The sequence below is a fragment of the Branchiostoma lanceolatum genome, chromosome 18, assembly GCF_035083965.1.
Source record: "Branchiostoma lanceolatum isolate klBraLanc5 chromosome 18, klBraLanc5.hap2, whole genome shotgun sequence".
In the NCBI taxonomy this organism is placed as follows: domain Eukaryota; kingdom Metazoa; phylum Chordata; class Leptocardii; order Amphioxiformes; family Branchiostomatidae; genus Branchiostoma; species Branchiostoma lanceolatum.
The window spans coordinates 7,947,461-7,966,128 of NC_089739.1; the positions used below are offsets into that span (position 1 = coordinate 7,947,461).

General features: G+C 40.5%; 1 protein-coding gene across 6 annotated transcripts; it reads left to right on the forward strand.

Moving 5' to 3' along the window:
- The first annotated feature begins 88 nt into the window (after positions 1 to 88).
- LOC136423903 (ADAM 17-like protease) lies at positions 89 to 18,228 on the forward strand. 6 transcript variants are annotated; one of them, XM_066412293.1, is made up of 23 exons: positions 89 to 241; positions 884 to 1,025; positions 1,461 to 1,594; positions 1,845 to 1,936; positions 2,408 to 2,520; positions 2,963 to 3,030; positions 3,289 to 3,473; positions 4,059 to 4,145; positions 4,462 to 4,557; positions 5,470 to 5,605; positions 6,148 to 6,201; positions 8,824 to 9,071; positions 9,391 to 9,460; positions 9,949 to 10,081; positions 10,645 to 10,755; positions 11,555 to 11,617; positions 12,241 to 12,314; positions 12,895 to 13,037; positions 13,499 to 13,577; positions 13,796 to 13,884; positions 14,706 to 14,753; positions 15,513 to 15,534; positions 16,491 to 16,604. In XM_066412293.1, exons 1-22 carry the CDS (start codon positions 139 to 141, stop codon positions 15,531 to 15,533), a joined length of 2,289 nt encoding a protein of 762 aa, XP_066268390.1. In that variant the 5' UTR covers positions 89 to 138; the 3' UTR covers position 15,534; positions 16,491 to 16,604. The 6 variants fall into 6 exon arrangements, with proteins under 6 accessions (XP_066268390.1, XP_066268385.1, XP_066268384.1 ...); XM_066412288.1 differs by lacking the exons at positions 4,462 to 4,557; positions 15,513 to 15,534 and adding an exon at positions 4,331 to 4,426 and having other exon boundaries at positions 16,491 to 18,228; XM_066412287.1 differs by lacking the exon at positions 15,513 to 15,534 and having other exon boundaries at positions 16,491 to 18,228.
- The last annotated feature ends 440 nt before the right edge of the window (positions 18,229 to 18,668 follow it).

The following is an 18,668-nucleotide window of genomic DNA, read 5'->3' on the forward strand; positions in this document are numbered from 1 at the left end:
CTATTTTTGGTAAATAACTCATTGTCCATGCAATCTCACTTTATTTTCATATATGAAGACTTTTCAGGCGATCTACTGAAGACAAGAGACAGCCAAAACGATTACCCGGAAGCAGGAACTGACTTGTCCATAGGAAGAATGTTGTATATTTTTGTCTGCCGTAAAAACACTATGATTTTCGCATTTATTTTGCCACTATTTGTATTACTGCAACTTATAGACTGTGTCCACCAATCTGGAGGTAAGAAAAATGTTATTCGCGCTGTTTTGTTTAAGAAATTAAGGGGAAAATACGCTTGTAGTTTCATGGGGAGGGGGGCTGTTGTGTTTAGGTGTGGTATAGGTGTGGTATCTTTCAAATTCTTGTCTCCAAATGTTTAATTTTCTACTCATACAGCTAAAGAAGCTGTCATCATGGTCTCAGGATCTTAAGCATTCCCATGATTTGTATATTGAATATATTACAATGAGTGTCTATAGGTAACAGTGTTCATGCTAGAGCCATAATAGAAATAGAAAATGAAAAATAGAAAATATCTTCAAGCAGTGTTATTAGTTATTTTGTGTATCTTGTGTATACTGCAAGCACATTATCATAACTTCTTAGAGTCAGCAACCCACCATATATATGGAATAAATGGAATTACATGTAAATTTAAGGGTGGGATATATCAGTGACTATTTGCTTAGAAATATTGCCATGTTATATTACTAGTGCTAGTAAGTTCTCATATTAGCGAGTGATAACTAAGGAAACGTAGTGAGCATGAGAAGAATAGACCTTTGTGACGTTTATCAAGCTGTGAAGAGTTGTAGCAATTGGGAATCCAAGTAATTCTGATTTACAATAATTTCATATTTTCCCACTCACTCCCATTCACAGGTGGTCTGGTCCATGTCTTAAAACAGTATGACACCTTAAAGACGACGGACTTGAGACATCATTTCTTGTCCAGACACAAGCGGTCCGCGGGAGAACACCCCCCTCCCTACCCCAGACAGATGGAGTTTAACACACTGGGCAAGTAAGTTAGGAAGAACACAGACAAATGTTCCAAGATTAGTTTTTTTCGATGTCCTCTTAGTTAATTTAATGTTGTGGTGAATTCATTTGTGCTACACCTACCGGTAGTAAAACAAGAAAAGAAAAGAAAAAGAATGGTGGGGTTGTGTGGCGTAATGGCAGGGTTTTCGGCTCAGAACCCAGCGGTCCCGGGTTCGAATCCCCTGATGCCACTGATGTTGTGCCCTTGTGAAAAGGCACTTTACACAGCTTTCCTCACTTCACCCAAGTGTAAAAACGGGTATATTATGTATGTGTGGGTCACGACACCAGCAATAGCTGCCTGTGTCCCACGTGTATTGCACTGTTGCAAATCTGATAAAATCAAATCAAATCAAAAGAATAATATTTAGCAAAATGTAATACTAATACAGTGATGGTCATGATTTCTCCCCAGACATTTCCACCTGTACTTAGAGCCCAGGACTGGGCTGCTCAGCCCCAAGTTCAAGGCTTACGGCGTGGACTCCAGAGGAAATGTCAAGTATGAACAGGTCGACAAGAACAGCTTTTTCACTGGACAAGTCTTAGGTGAGACCATTTTAATTTTGTGCATTTGTCTGTGTATGTGTAGACGTGCCTATGTATGTGTGTATTCATGTGTGTGTGTTTGTGTCTGTGTGTGTGTTTGTTTAGGTGTATAATGTGTTTGTGTGACTGTATGTGTTTGTGTATGTTCATCTCATAAAGGAATCTTATGGGCCCCCTAGCAGTTTTCTTTTGTACTGCAGTTGAATGGAACAATGATTTTTTGTTTTTCATTGTCCTCTGTCCTCTTTAGGTGAGCCGGGGTCTACAGTTGAAGCTCACCTGGAAGACGATGGAGTCCTGTCTGCCAGGGTCACAGTGGGGGAGGACATCTACTTCATAGAGGTCAGAAACAGCTTAATCCTTTCCGTGCTAAGTGCTGTGGTAAACCATCTCGCTCCTGCAGACCGTTGTAGTGCCTAGTGGCACGAAGGGCAGCAAGTTTCCTTACTGTTTCAGTAGCAGGGTATATTTCAACAGGAAGGGGTTGCTAGCCCTTCCCCTATTTGACATGCTCAAGGCACCTCCTCGAAGACGGGACCCCCGTTTTACGTCCTTGGGGCACCTTCTTGAGCAGGGGCCCCCCATTTTAAACTTTACGTGACCCCCTTCTGAAAGATGAGTGCATTGTACAGTTAAACATGGATCCAGCAACCACTTATGAGACAGATGATTGCTGAGGACAGGGTGGGGTTAACTATGTAAAAATGGACTATTTTAATGTGGCTTGTGACTGGAGGTGGTTGCCTGCGCCATGTGGTTGCCCGACCAGGTTTGAGTGTATTCTAATACATGTACTATATTTGTCCATTTCAGCCCTCCTGGAGACACCTTCCCTCAGGTGAGAATGTGACGATGATCTCCTACCGCGCCCGAGACGTCAAGTTCAATTTCACAGGGGCTGGGGCCAAACAATCACCTGGAGTAGGGTGAGTTTATTCTCTCACTTAGCTGATACTAACTGTTAGCATCTACTAACATAATTCCACCAGGGTACATAATACCGCCAGCCTGAAAAGATACGTCTAAACAGATCTCCAACCCAACGTCCCCCAGTATAATGCACTCCTGTATATCTTAGACTGTGCATACCTTGGAGTGCTGTACTAGAGATCTCTCAAACCTACTGTTTTTCAAAGTAGCGGATTTATGTAACCTGGCAGATTAATGTTAATGGAGGTTAAATCCACCCTGAACATTGAGACAAATTAATTCCTACACATGTGTATATCTTCTATTATGATATGTAAGATTTGTATGAAAAAAAAATTAAAAGAAAACCTGCCATGTTTCTGGTTTTAAATTTTGTGTTCCAAGTTAAGGTTAAATTTCACTTTAAAAAAAAGTCACAATAATTTTGCATTTCTTTAGATTCTGTGCTGAGTTTGATGATGATCAGCTGCCTCTTCCAAAGGGCCATCGAAGACAAACTACAAATGGTGAGTTTGGTGGTTTCTTCAACATAAAGCCATACAAACAGATCAAATCCAGGCCATACTAATTCAATTATATGGATAACATCCTCCAGGCACCTAAAACTTAATCAGATGTTAAGGTGAAAAAACAAAAATTGAGCAAAAAAAGTCTAAACCTTACATGGTATCACTGTTAGGTCTATCTTACCTCAAATGTGGTAAATATACAAATGAATAAAAAAATGGTCAACTGATCTTCATTTATTTGTTAACGTTAAACAGACAGATCAAGGAGGCAAACAGGGGGTCAGCCCCCCCAGTTTGAGAGTCCGACCCCCCCTCCTGCCGACATGGACTGTGATATCAGAGGACCGGCCAAGAACACCTGCAGAATGAAGCTGGTCGCAGACTACAGATTCTTCACCGAGATGGGCCAGAGTAGCCTGCGACAGACTATCAACTACCTGGTAGGTTATGTGCTATACTAGTTAAACCAAACCAAGTTGGGCCGGAGTTACCTGTGCCGGACTTTTGTCTTGTAGTGCTGATCTGTACATTTCAGTTCTATACTTACCGTCTAGTAAAACTGTACTAAGTTGGCCCAGAAAATCCTGTGACAGAGTATCAACTACCTGGTAGGCTTTGTCTTTTATTGCTGGACTTGTACATGTCAGTGCTATACTACTGTGAAAGACTTTTAGTTCACATTCATGGATTTAATTTCTTGATACCAAGATGCAAGAAAATGGAGTGTTTGCATTGGTTTTAAGTTCGCAACTGTTGCAACAATAGCAGTGCTACAGTCAGGAGACAGAACATTTTAGACAGGTTTTAAGTTTGTGGCGAACACTAAACCTCTGCGAACATTTCCCTTTTTACAGTAGATGAATTGAGCAGAGATGGGCTAAAAAAGCCTGTTCCAGTTTTGCGGAAACGTACATGTCAGTGCTACATGTACAGCTACTGTAGTTAAACTGTACTGAGATGGGCCAGAGTAGTCTGTGCCAGACTATGAACATTCAAGCTGATCTTGATATCATTTTTCTCCCCAGATTAACTTGATTGAAGGCGTGGACAGAATATTCCGCTGCACTCAATGGGGGAAAGACATGGGTGGCTTCGGCTTTGAGATCAAGGAGGTAAGTACCGTCTTAATGTTCATGTCCTATTTCTACTTCACTCAACAAGTTCAGAAACTTAATAATAAATCATTTCTCTGTTGTATGGTATCATGTACAATGTATCATCGAAAAGCTTGTTAATAGTTGATAAAGGTTACACCTAAATGTCCATCGTCATCAACATAAGTGTACATTTTTGTCAGATCAAAGTGCATGAAGAGCCCACGCCACCCACTGGTGCTGAACGCTACAATATGGAGCTGCAGGGGATGACATGGCAGGTTAAGGATCTGTTGGCAGTAAGTACCTTATTGTCTCTTCTGTCTTTTGTCAGATCAAAGTTCACGAAGAGCCCACCCCTCCCGGTGGCGCGGAACATTACAACATGGACATGCAGGGGCTGACGTGGCAGGTCAGGGACCTTCTCGCAGTAAGTACCGGAAATCTTCAAATCTTTGCGAGGGAGGGCTGTCTCCAGTACCCGTCCCTTCTAGGACAATAACTTTACTTCTTGATATGGACAAAATTTCACCCCATCCATCCAAAAAATTTGAACTTCATGACATTCTTGAATGTGTTCCCCTCCTAGAACATGTCTCCATGACCACAGTAAGTTCTGGATGTTCTTGTGTTCTGTTCCTAGAACTTGTCTCTATGACTACAGTAAGTTCTATATGTTCATGTATTCTGCTACTTAACATGTCGTGTTGTGGCGTCGTGTGGCGCAACTGTAGAGCACGCGACTGTCAAACAATGGGCCCCGGGATCTAATCCCAGGTGTGCCCAGAGACATGTCCGAACTTGCGCCCCGACGTTGTGCCCTTGGGAAAGGCACTTAACACGACTTTCCTCACTTCACTCAGGTGTAAATGAGTACCTAGCTCATCTAGGGTTAGGGACGTCCCTCGGATAGGACGTTAAATGGAGGTCCCGTGTTTGGGGAGAGCCACACCCCGCGCACGTAAAAGAACCCACCACACCTTTCGAAAAAAGAGTAGGGGCATGCCCCGGTGTGCGATGGTCCAAATCTTACAGTCCGGTCTGGGATGGCATCTTGAAAAGGTGATAGTTCACCTGTTATGTCAATCCTTCCACAAAATGTGGTAAATCAAAATAAATAAATAAATAAATGTCTCTTTGACTACGGTAAGTTCTGAATAACCTTGTGCTCCCCTCCTAGAACTTGTCTCCTTGACAACAGTAAGTTCTGTATGTTCTTGTGTTCCCCTCCTAGAACTTGTCTCCTTGACAACAGTAAGTTCTGTATGTTCTTGTGTTCAGCTCCTAAAACTTGTCTCTATGACTACAGTAAGTTCTATATGTTCTTGTGTGCCGCTCGTAGAACTTCAGTCTCCATGACTACAGTGACTTCTGCCTGGCGCATCTCTTCACATACCAAGACTTTGACCATGGGGTTCTGGGACTGGGCTGGGTCGGGACTGACCGGAAAGCAGGCATCGGCGGAATATGCACGGATGGTAGGTCAAAGTTTAAGGTTCAAGGGTCAGGATCCTGGCTTTATACAGGTCATAGACATTTTGATTTTTTTTCAAGGTTGAAGGTGCCATGAGTGCACGTGGTGTCACCATTTTTGAGGTGAAATAAAGTTCAAAGTCTCAGACCAGAGTTCTTTTCACAACCTCAAAGCTTTTTGACTGCTTTATGCACATGGATTATGGTATCATCATGGGACTAAGACTAGGACCATGCTGGGCAATAAAGAGACTGTAAGTCCGGGGGGAATCTCTTTGAAGGGTTGGTCAAAGCATATCATTTGAACATTTCTCCACAGTTTCTGGCAACACCTAAAGGGTAGAGGCATTATGGCATCATTGCAATCAATACATGTATTTCCTTGCAAAACCTTGGAAGAAGTAACTTGTCTTTAAAAACCTCCTACTCATTGAGGTAGAACTCATGAAGCAGTAAAGGCGTACAACAGATTTCACGCTAGCTTGAGCTACTAACCCCACCATGCATGCATATCTGACCCAAAGAACCCGGCATGTTTTTGTTCTAGCGTTGAGGTGCACCAACGACCGTTCCGAATGGGAAGTGTGCAGGAATGCATATGGTAAGACTCAGTCTCCCTGAAGCTGTCGGGTGAAATCTCAAGATGTCTTCTGAGTCTCCTCTCCTGGATCTTTAAGGACCTATCTGGCAGGATTTTTTGCACTTGAGTTGTTAAAGTGTTACAAATAATATTATGCTGTCTCGGCTTTTGCATACCAGATCCTCCCAATGCAGAATACTAACTACAAATACTAGTTGGCATTGCAAATGGAGATATACCGATACACTAATTACCATTGGCCATTGGTGTCACGCACAGTGATTGAATCTCAATATAGAATTGTGTAACTATGTTTACTCCAGTTTAATTGCATAGTTTTATTACTAAGAAATCGATGCCGCTCCCAACTTTCTTAAAACGTGCAAAATCATGATTAGACTCACAACATTGAACAATTTACTAGACCTTGCCTATTTCAAAAAGAGCACAGAAATTGTTGCATTATAGAATTTTTACATTTTGAAATATAGGCAAAACAAAACAAATCTCAGAATAGCAAGGTTCTTTTATTCACAACCAAGTATTTATAAGAGCCAACATTTCGATGACTGTCTGTCATCTTCATCAGGGCAATACTGACTGTATTGCCCTGATGAAGATGACAGACAGTCATCGAAATGTTGGCTCTTATGAATACTTGGTTGTGAATAAAAGAACCTTGCTATTCTGTCATTCACCAACCTGATGAAATTATTCAGAGATGAAAAACAAATCTCAAGTGCAAAGAATCCACTGAATGATCCTTCGCAGAACTCTTTCCTAATTAACCTGGTGCTTTCTCAGGGCAATCACGCAGAGTGCAGCTCTCCTGGTGGAGGCACTGTTTCCAGTCTGCCTGCTGTTTCTCCATTCTGCTTGCCAATCAGCCTTGTATGAAGCAGCTTCAAGTACTGTAAATGCATTTAAGTTTGTGGTGGTTTTATGTTCACGGTTTTTGCGGTGACCTCTTCACTGCAAGCTCAACAAGTTTGTTCTGTCTTCCGCCCGCCTACCCCCTTGTCTAAGCATTCCATGTACGTAATGTACATTGTACAGTATCCTGATGTGTTGGAGATGACAGTTATGTCTGCCTGTAGTACCAATGCCGAGTCCGTAGTAGGTGGTTTCTGTAAAGGAGCCGGTGTTTCCATTGCTGTAGAAGTATGTGACTATTTAGCACTATCGCAACCTCAAAACCACCGCAAATACTCCATTTTTCTCCTTACCGGGAAGTTAAATCACTGCCAACTTAAATGCATTTACAGTAGTTTTAGCAAGATTTGTGATTATAGAGTTTGCAGCTCAACTCACAGGGGTAAAGCTCTACCAGCCTTCTGTGTTTACTTCTGAACAGACTGTCATTTTTGGCCTGGTGTCATGTTTGGTACACTGTGTGTTTGTAACACTTTGCTTGATGTGGTTTGATCTAAAATGTTCGGATCTCAAGCTCTGTTCTTTGATTCCTTGTCTTCATGTTTTCTCAACAGACTGTCAACTTTGGATTGGTATTAAAAAATGTGTTGTTTTTTAATCAAAAATGTCATTACAAAGTGCTATTAAGGTTCCCCCTTTCTGCTGTGATTACTCATTTTTGTTTTGACGTGAGGCAATTTTTTTCCAACCTGTGTAGTACAGCATAAAGGCAACAAACTTATTGATAGATAGATAGATTTAACATTGACATGTTGTTGCACTGAGGATTCTTTTGCGTAAGTCTTTAACATTATTTGAATGGAAAAAATTCCACGCAGCTTTCAGAGACTACAATGAACTGATGAATAATTGTAACTCAATCCTGAACATGTCCCTTCAGACTATTGGAACTCTTATTGTGTAAGTTTTAAATTGTTTGAATCGAAAAAAATCTACACAGCCTATCTCCCTGTTGTGTATAGGAAGCAGCAAGTGACCCTTTTCTTTAAAAAAAACCCTCAGCTTGCAAAGACTGAAATGATCTGACTCAAAATTGAAACCAATGAACATTTGCACAAAAGTTGAAACTTCAGCACCCTAGACAGCAAGTATCAGGAAGCATCTACTTTAGAAAAAAACTGAAAAGAGACAAAATCAGCAGCCTTCAAATTTTAATCTTCAGGCACCATACATGTACTATAACTCAGATTCAACTTTGACATGTACCATATTGGCTCATATATTCCTAACATTGTTTGAAAGGAAAACCTTGTACACAGCCAGAAGCAGTAGATGACCTTTTTCTGTGCAAACAAAACTCAGCTTTCAGAAATAGTCTTCAAAACTTCAGCACCCTTGACAGCAAGCATCTACTGCAGATAAAAGTAAGAACTTAAAGAGACAAAATCAGCAGCCCGCTAATTTTAATCTTCAAGCATTATACATGTATTATAACTCTTCAACTTTGACGTGTACCGCATTGGCTTCTATTATCTAAACCTTTTATTTATTCATGTACAATGTATTTGCATCAGGCACATGGCCAATATTTCCAACAAACTCTAATACAGAAATACACTAACAATATGCCAGCAAATCTTCTACTTACAAAATAAAAACTACAGGATAAGGAAAACAAACTAATTTGAATATATCAAACTTTGACATGTTGTACATAGAATTCTTTTAAGTCTTAAATAACATTGTTTGAATGGAAAAAACTTCCACCAGCCTATCTCCCTGCAGTGTATAGGAAACAGCAGGTAACCTTGTACCTCAACACGGGCCTCACTAGCACCCTCAACTGGAAACGACGTATCCTCACGCGGGAGGCAGACCTCGTCACGGCACACGAACTGGGGCACAACTTCGGCAGCGAACACGACACGGATGATGCAGAATGTTCGCCGAACCCAGAACAGGGTGGGAAGTATATCATGTACCAAGTAGCTGTCAGCGGAGAAGAAAGAAACAATAAGGTATTATTTCAGACAGACCAGTGGATAAAGAAAGAAAGATACAATAACTTAAGGTAAACAAATCCAGAATCCTCGCTAACCCCAAAATGGGGGGGAAGTATGTAATGTACCAAGTAGCTATCAGCGGGGAAGAAAGAAACAATAAGGTGTTATGCTTACGTGTATATGATGTTAGGTCTTAAAATTTAGTATTGATACTCAAGACATGTTTATGTAACCTCTTTCAACATTTATTGGCTGAGTTACGTGTATCCACATCATTTGCATTTTTGTGAAACTTAAATGGCACCCAGACCACTGTCTTTTCCCCCCTCTTCAGCTGTTTTCTAACTGCAGTAAGAGATCAATCTACAAGGTGCTGTCAGCCAAGCACTCCCTATGCTTTGTAGGTAAGTTTGTCATTAGATTTCATTGTCTTTCCAAAAGGTAAAGCAGTCATCCTCTATTGAGGTGAAAGCACATGATGCTTTTTCAAGTATACAGTGGTAGTGAAATGCGGCTTTGCTACGGCTCACATTTTAGCCAAGCACACCAGGTCACCCCTCAATAAGTTGTTTGATTCTTATGTGCATATACTAAGGTTTTATACTTGGGGCTAAATCCTAAAGCTCCCTCACACAGGGGGCTAGGATCTAGAGTTCAGGAGCTTGAATCATGGCTTTTGTCTCTCACCCGACATGCATACTACTGGAAAGGATCGCAATCCTTGGGACATTAAGCCATGGTCCAAGAGTTATAGGGGAATTACTCTGGTACAAGAAACTTGTAGATACTGTACTAAAGAAGTGTCTGTCTTCTGTGTAACGACCAGTGGGAGATTAGCTCTTCAGGGAGTTAAACTGGCCCATGGATTGAGATCACTTTCCTTTCTTTTTAGAGCCGCAGAAGTCCCTCTGTGGTAACTACCGTGTGGAGGAGGGGGAGGAATGTGACCCTGGTCACCTTGGCAACAAGAACACCGACCCCTGCTGTACCGGGGAGTGTAAGTTCAGGGGAACTGCAGTGTGTAGGTAAGCAGTGCAAATGTTAAATACATGTACTTGCAAAAGTCTGTAAGACACAATGGTGTTTGTGGTGTGGGCTAAGGTGTTTCATACCCTTTGTACCAGGAATAACAATTTCTTTAAAACCTGTTTCTATTTATGTCCAGGTAGTTGTTTACTATAACACTAGTGACTAGTAACCTATCGTAGAGTCAAACTCGTTGCCACCAAGTATTGCAAGATCATCCTCATTAGATAGCTTTAAACAGTGCTTACAGTTAGATATGTGAAGATTAGGTGTGACAGGTTGATCAGTGTAATATAACCAGCCACTTCCACACCATGTGCCTGTGGAACTGGTGTGTCATGCTGGCTATACAGATACCGAAAATTAACAATGATTTTACCAAGTTAATAGGTTTGAAGGAGGTGGAAAAATTGTGTGTATGTGCGTGGGGGGGGGGGGGCGTTAGGGGTGCGTTGAGGAGTGTTAGACATAGGATACCGTGCTTGTTGGCAACGAGTTCCACTATATGATAATTGTAAGGAAAAGCAAAATTGTGACCACCTCAATGTTGGTTTGTTTGCAGTGACAACAACTCCCCCTGCTGTCTGAACTGCACCTTCACTCCCAGCTCCCACATTTGTCGGAGGGCCGCGCCCCCCGAGGACGACGCAACCTGCAAACAGGCCGCCTACTGTACATATCCTTTACATGTATAACACTGCCTACAGTACTGTACATATCCTTTACATGTATAACACTGCCTACAGTACTGTACATATTATCCTTTACATGTATAACACTGCCTACAATACTGTACATATCCTTTACATGTATAACACTGCCTACAGTATTGTACATATTATCCTTTACATGTATAACACTGCCTACAGTACTGTACATATCCTTTACTTGTATAACACTGCCTACAATACTGTACATATCCTTTACATGTATAACACTGCCTACAGTACTGTACATATCCTTTACTTGTATAACACTGCCTACAATACTGTACATATCCTTTACATGTATAACACTGCCTACAGTACTGTACATATCCTTTACATTACAATGAAAGTCAAGTTACAAAAAGGCTAAAACATAAAATTCTGATGTGATCCTTGTAGTTTTCTTTGATCTTACCTCCTCATTACCTCCATAAGACTTGGAGGTATTGTTTTTTGGTGTGAATACCGGTATTGTGTTTATCTGTGTCTGTGTGTAAACTTTGTGTTTCTGGATACATAGTATTTGTGGTCAGCATAACCGTAGCACCTCTGGATGGATTGTAGTGATATTTGGTAATGTGGATAGGTGTTGGGAAGACGAATGTCAAGGTCAATTTTGGGCCTCCGGACAGCTTTCCTTGGTACTGCAGTATCTTTTGTCCTGGACCTGTAAGCAGTTTTGTAAATGGTCAGACATTTCAAATAGCATTTGTTGTCTTTCATCAGTGACCTACTAGTAATTTGTTGAAAGTCTTTAACACTGTCTACTGGAACCAGTCCAGACTGTCCAGCTTCTGAACCCAGGAATAACGGCACCTGTATTGCGGAGTAAGTCTCCATGTTTGTATAACCTTCTGCCTGCTAAATTGGAGTAATTTCTGTATACTGAAAATGCAGAAATGTTTGCTGTGGTTTTATGTTTGCGGTTTTCGCAGTGACCATTTCACCACAAACTTAAAACCACCGCAAATGTTTTTGTCCAATACTGTAGCAGTATGTGACTTAAGCACTGCCGTGAATTTAAAACCACCGCAAACACTCATAGCGCAAAATAAAAGACACGCAAACTTTAAACAAGAAATGGTCAGAGACTTCCACCCAATAAGGTCTGTGACGTACATGTACATAAACTCAATTTTTCATATGCTATCACTGGCACCTGTAAGAAAGCAAAAACATTCATGTGTCTAAAACTTATGGACATTGATCTGACAGAAAAGGCAGCATTTTAGGGCACCTTTCTAAGATTGCCATGCACTTGAACTGACAGGAAAGCTTATCCGGTATCAATCATGGAAAGAGCATCTTGGTTGGGGCTGTTTGCTGCCCTATGTGCCACTAAGGCACTACAAGGCCTTGGGCAAACGAAAGAATAATCAGGACTTCTTCATGTACAAATATGATAACGTTTGAATTGAAACCTTTTCCACACATTGTTTTTTTTTCTCCAGTGGCCAGTGTAGGAATGGAACCTGCATGCCTTTCTGTGAGAGCCGCGGGCTCCAATCCTGCCTGTGTCAAAACGGTAAGTGACGTGGCTACATCAATGCTGGGTTATGCGTCGGTCCCAATTGTGCCGGTGCCCGTCAGAGGTGTAGTCCCAGCCGGGCCCCGAAGCCACAAATGTGTCCCAGTGGGGGTTACGATAAGGTCACAGCGTCCATTTGTTTTCAGGTCCCGTTTATGAGTTAAAATGATTCAGGTTCGTTCGGCCCCCAAAATAGCATGTCAAGATTTATGAGAGTCCTAGTTCTCACAGAAAAAACAAACCACTTTCAGTCAGCATACAATGTATATGCTGACTGAAAGACAGTGTAGGGGCCTAAATGACAGTCTAAGGGGCCCCTATGGTCAAACTATGCTAACTAGAACATGATTGTAGAGTATCTTGAATGAATAGGGGTTTTCTGTTTTTCCAAGTGAGCGAGGCGTGCAATGTGTGCTGTATGATTGAACATGTCCTACCCTGTGTGTAAACCCTACCGAGGGGACACGCTGCTAATGTATTCACCCCCGCCCTTTCAAAGTGGGAAGCCTTTCTGCGGCCAAACTAATTCATATCCGGGTGCTACGTTGGGCCTAAATTCTTATTTCTTTATTTCCAGTGAGCGAGGCGTGCAATGTGTGCTGTATGAACATGTCCCACCCCGTCTGTAAACCCTACCGAGAATCACCCCAGGCTGAGCTTAAGTGGCAACAAGAGGGCAAACCCTGCGTACAGGGCTACTGCTACAAAAGCGACAAAAATGTAAGAATGCTCTTTCTGTTTACATTTATGAAGGTTATACATCCAGGTAACCTGTATTTTAAGACAATTTTATCTCTACATCTGGATTTTAAAGATTCAGAGAAGAAAAAGAGTGATGGATGCCACTTGAAATGTTAAATTCATCCAAGCGTAAACTCGCGAGAGTCACAGACACCTGACTTTATGGACGCCTGCCTTTATAGATATGTGATGTCAACAATTGGTCAAATGCTGCCGACGTCACGTATCCGTAAAGACATGTGTGAATCAAGTCATGTGTCTGGAACTCTCACGAGTTTACGTTCGGAAGTGATTGGTCATTATCGATCCTGAAGAAGGCGACAGTGGTTGTTGAAAATTTGATCCGTGAATACATTAACGTTGGAAGAAAGTTTAGCATTGTCTTATGATAATTTCTCACACAGATGAGCTTCCATTATGACTGTCCACTTTGTTTTCAGCTCCAGTGTGTGAAGCAGGCTTCGGACCTAGTGAATCGCTTCTGGGACATTATGCAATGGATTTCGCCTGACAAGATTGGTATGTATCGATTCAGTACTGAAAATCACTGAACATTAACAAGAAACTGGATATGATTTTGGAAACCAAAGAATGAAGACAATGATATGATTTTCCAAAATCATATCCAGTTACTTGAGCAACTACTATTTGGCATATCTTATTACTTGGATGTCAAACCATCATCAACAATGTTACAAAAACTTACATTTTAATTTTGTATATCACCCCCTCCCTAGCTGAAACAATGGCAGCCAACATTGTCGGGACTGTGTTGATCCTATCCCTGATGTTCTGGGTGCCTTGTGGCTGTCTGGTGCATGTGGTGGTAAGAGATATCCTTATGTATTATGTAATTTATTACATATTTGTATATTGTCCCCTCTGCAGCTGTGACAGCCGCTTTTAAGGGGGTGGAATCTCACCCGTGGGTAAAATTCATTCCGAGCCATAAACCAATACTAATTTTGTGGTGCATCTTTTGTAAACATAGTAAGTGCTGTGGTGAATTGAAGAAAGCAATGATGGTCCCTTTATATCATACATTAATAATGATAATTATGTGGCTCATATCAAGTCGTAAAAGGCAGTGTTTTGCACATTTCGATGAGAACAAACCAAGAGTTCAAATTTTGTTTAATAAACTTTTCTCTACATACTTATTAGGTGTAGTACCAATCCTATCTTTTCCATCCACCTGTGTATGTTAAACTTTCTTTTGTTCCTCTCTCTTCTTTGTCTCCACAGAAAGACAAACCTAGACATGATATTCAAGGTCTTCTTCCTTTGAAATCTTTTATTTTGCAAAAACACTGGGATTTTGATGCCATGTTGTTTAACTAATAACATGAATCCCATGTCTTCATTTGATGTTCTTTTACTGCCTGGCTTTTGTTTTGGAAAGTTCAGTCAATTTTTTTTTGTCTTTACCTCACCTTCTTTTAAGATTGAATAGTTATGACATTGTAGTATATTTCAAGACCTAGCTTGTTGCCTGCCTCTTCTTTTTTGGGTTACTTAGTAATTCCTTCTTTACTTCAAATAGGTTTACCTTGAATATCGCACCTTCTTTGTCCATTTGATAGATTAATTGAATTCAAAGCATTCTTTACTTTTTTGAATTCATGTTTTGCTTCTTTTTTTTTTCAGGACAAGAGGAGGTTGAAGAAGAGGCAGCTTGAAGATGAAGCATCCAAGGTTTGTTTATTTAGCGTCCATTATGCTTCATTGATTGTTTACATGGTGGCACAGTGGCCTGGTGGTTAGGGTTGTTGACTCAGAACCTGGAGGTACTGAATTTGAATCCCTGACAGGTACCGATGTTGTACCCTTGGAAAAAGCACTTTACACCAATTTCCTCACTCGATGGTGTAAACGTAGCCTGAGTGCCTGCATTTTTAGCTTCCGCACGCTACCCAAGCTTGCGCAGCGGAGCTTGTGTAGCGGACGGAAGCTAAAATGGCTGGTACTCAGGCTAGTGTAAATGAGCTTCGTCTAGGGATGTCCCACAGATAGGACTTTAGATGGAGGTCCAGAAGAGCCACACCTCAAGCATGTTAAATAACCCACCACACCTATCAAAAAGGGTAGGGGTGGTTCCCAGTGTGAGTGGATAGAATAAATCTGTCCAGATATGCAGCTTGTACTCTTCAGTACAAACCTGGTATGAGGCAGTTTAATGGGTAGGGAATGATGTTCGTCCATCGTTGTCGATGAAGACCTCGACTTCACTTCAGTTGTGAATAGGGAATACAAACAAAGAAACAAACATACTGTAGGTGCATGGGTTAAGGTTAGGGGCAGACAGCCTTGTAGCACTGGCACTAGAAATATGCTGCATGCTCAAATGAAGATTTTAACATCACTCACAGTGGTCAATTCTACACATTTATATTTTGTTGTCTTGTTTTTCCCTTTCCTTCACCTGCATGGATGTGCATGATCTGATTCTGCCAGAGGGCGTTTGTTTGGTTCTGAGGTTGGACACCGTTTTGTCATTTGTTCTTTTGGCCGCACTAATTCATCTATTGGTTCTCAGACTAAAACAAGATAAAGCCTAGGAAAAAAATGTTGTATTTCCTGTCACCTGACTGACCCCAGCAAAAACTTGCCGACCCTAGCCTTTTTTTAGGCAATCACTTGCAAGGGACAAGAAATTTTCGATCTGTCATCTGAGTGATGAAATTCAAAATAGACTTCCTGTATTCAAAACTTTGCACCCCTTTGTTTAGTTACAGCTCTCTGTATGATTATACATATCATATGATACTATATGATTACAGTATGATGTTGAAAATATAAGTGTTTTCACAGTGTTACACTGAATTTGTTTGATCGCTTTGGCTGAAATCTAAAAAGGAAAAGAAACAAAGAGAGAATCCCTTATTTCTTCAGGCTCGTAACCGGAAACACAACATTTCTTTCTTAGGCCTAATGCTGAACTCTTTCCTGAACGCTTTCCTAAGCCAAATGCTTTGAGTTTGTCTTAAATTTCATTTGAAAACGTCAAAGAAGCTAGGAAATAAATTGGTGTGGCCTTGGTCTGCGGACGCCCCTCTAATGAAAGCTGCATAACATAAAAGGTTGCCACTACTTTCTGTCTTTTAGGTTGTTTTTGCAGAATTTTCTTCTCCGTTCACGGTTGAAACAAGGGGGTAGGTAGGCAAGAGACAGAACAAGCAGTTTCACGGTGGCTTTAAGTTCACAGTGAAGAAGTCATCTAGAAAACTGCAGACATTAAACCACTGCAAAAAATTCAACATTTATAGTGCATGCGTAGTGTGTCTTTCTTGTCTCAGTTGTCATGGTAATGATTTTGTTTGCCCCCTGAGCAACCCATAGTACTCCTCTTCTCCCAGCATGCAATGGGACCCATGAAAAGGTCTGGATATGTTGGATTTCTTGATTTCATTGCGTAACATTTTCTCTTACCAGAACACACTTGTGCGCGACGAAGACAAGCATCGCATCAAGCCAGGTTCCGTCCAATGGCTTCCCTCCCGTGGGTCCCGCCTCCCGACCCTCGGACCGATGAAATCTGATGCCTCCAGCCCTCCCTTACGCCAGCGGCCGACGCTACGCCATCGCCATGACGCCACAAGCGACGATGCCCAACCCCCCTCCCCAACCTCTAGCACGGACACAGTTCCTATCGATGACCTCTTGGCGCAGTACACGGACAGGGTCACGGAACTGGCCGCAGCGAGTGATGACCGGTTAGATGACTGTTTGGGTACAACCAAGGCAGACATTGAAGCTGCCCAACCCGTTGAAAGAGAGACTGTCATTTAGATCAAATATTAGAGTAGGGGTAGCCTGACAAAATACCACTTGCTCGCAATCATGACGATGCTAGTGAAATGCACCTAGCAGGTTTTATAGGTAAGATTGTAGAGACCACTACAACATGTATCATGACAGAAAGGACTAACAAATAGTCCAGTGTTGATTGAAGTAGAATATTGAAGTACAAAATTGTGTCGAATTTAATTCCTTTTTTACCTTACTTAATGTAAGTTACAAGCTGCTACATAAGTGATGGAGATATTACAAATGTATGTTTTCTTTACAATTCTGTATGATAATGACCAAAATGGGGTAAGATACAAGTTACTAGAAAATAGCTGCCAAATTAAAGCTGATTAAATGTTCTGAAATTTCTACTTTTATGCAATGTTACAGACTATAGTATAAGAAATTAAAGATATCAAATGACGACTGTAGTTACATGTATGTGTTGAATTAGATGCAGATTGATATAGATGTCTTAGTTATCCAGAAAGATCATGGGAAATGTGATAAATTCTTATGCCTGGAGATTCACAAAATGATACACAACTAGATCACTAGATAAGGTACACGCAAGCGTGTTATTGATTTTGTGTAAGGTTAACCACTGGTAAACACAAATATTTCACTGATTTTGATGAATGTGTATCAAACTGAATGAAGGCAAAATGAAAGGAGGAATGTCTACAATCTATCATGCTTAAAAAAGCTTTTAAACATGTAAATAGCAAGACTATGATGATAAGTATAAGCTGGAAAGACAGAAAAACTATAAAACACAGCAATAGTTAGTATCATTATGATAAAGATAGAAACTAACTCTGTAACATTATGGTCAATACATGTACTAACAATTTTTGTCTTCCAAATTTTAAACTAACCAATATGTAGATATAGGAAGATAGTTACTACTTATACTATGATATACAAAGATATCTACTTAATTATACTATACTTATATCTGATAGTTTATAACTTGTCTCGCAGTATTGTTCTAAATGAAGAAGACTGCATGTCAACAATAATGCTGATCAATCTCATTACCAAGTCAGTTTTAACATCATTGTAAATAATAGTATTATACTGTACAATAAATGTCTTTGGTATACATACATATTATATTCTTATGACTAATTTGAACATTGCATGCATTCCATATCATGTTCTTTGGGCAGTAAGGTTCTTTATGTTGTATGTCATGTCACAAAGGCTTATACATTATATGTTGGCCTCTCTATGTCTGTTTATAATAACTTTTAGCACTCTGAAGTAGCTATTTGGCTGCCTGTTCACTATTGTTTAGGGGGTAAGGCAGTAGGGAGAAGGTTGACATAACTGAATCATGTATGAGAGTAGATTAAATCAAACATCATTAAGTATCAAATGTGCAGTCACTACATATTTGTTGTGCTATGTACAAGTAGAAAATTCAGTTCCAGTGTCAAGGCATTGTCAAAAACAGAGGAAGCTTTGCATCCAAAACTAAAATGTTCCATTGAAGTGTTGTCAACTTGTATATGTACAGTATATAGTATATTTGACATTTTGTTTTGTTATATTTAACATGGCAAATGTTTTTTTGTGTCTGTAAATGAGATATATGTTGCACATCCAAAGATGTAAACATTTTTTATCTTGTGATGATTAAAGTATCATCTCATTAAAACTGCTCCATTGTTGCAAAACTGTCAAATTTTGAGAGCGTTTATAATGTCAAGTACCCATTTGCAAACCCCAATGGTTCTCAGAATAAACCTAACGTAACTTCTACGCAAAGGACCACGAATGGCTCGAGAAACGTTAAAATTTGTTTAAACAACATGT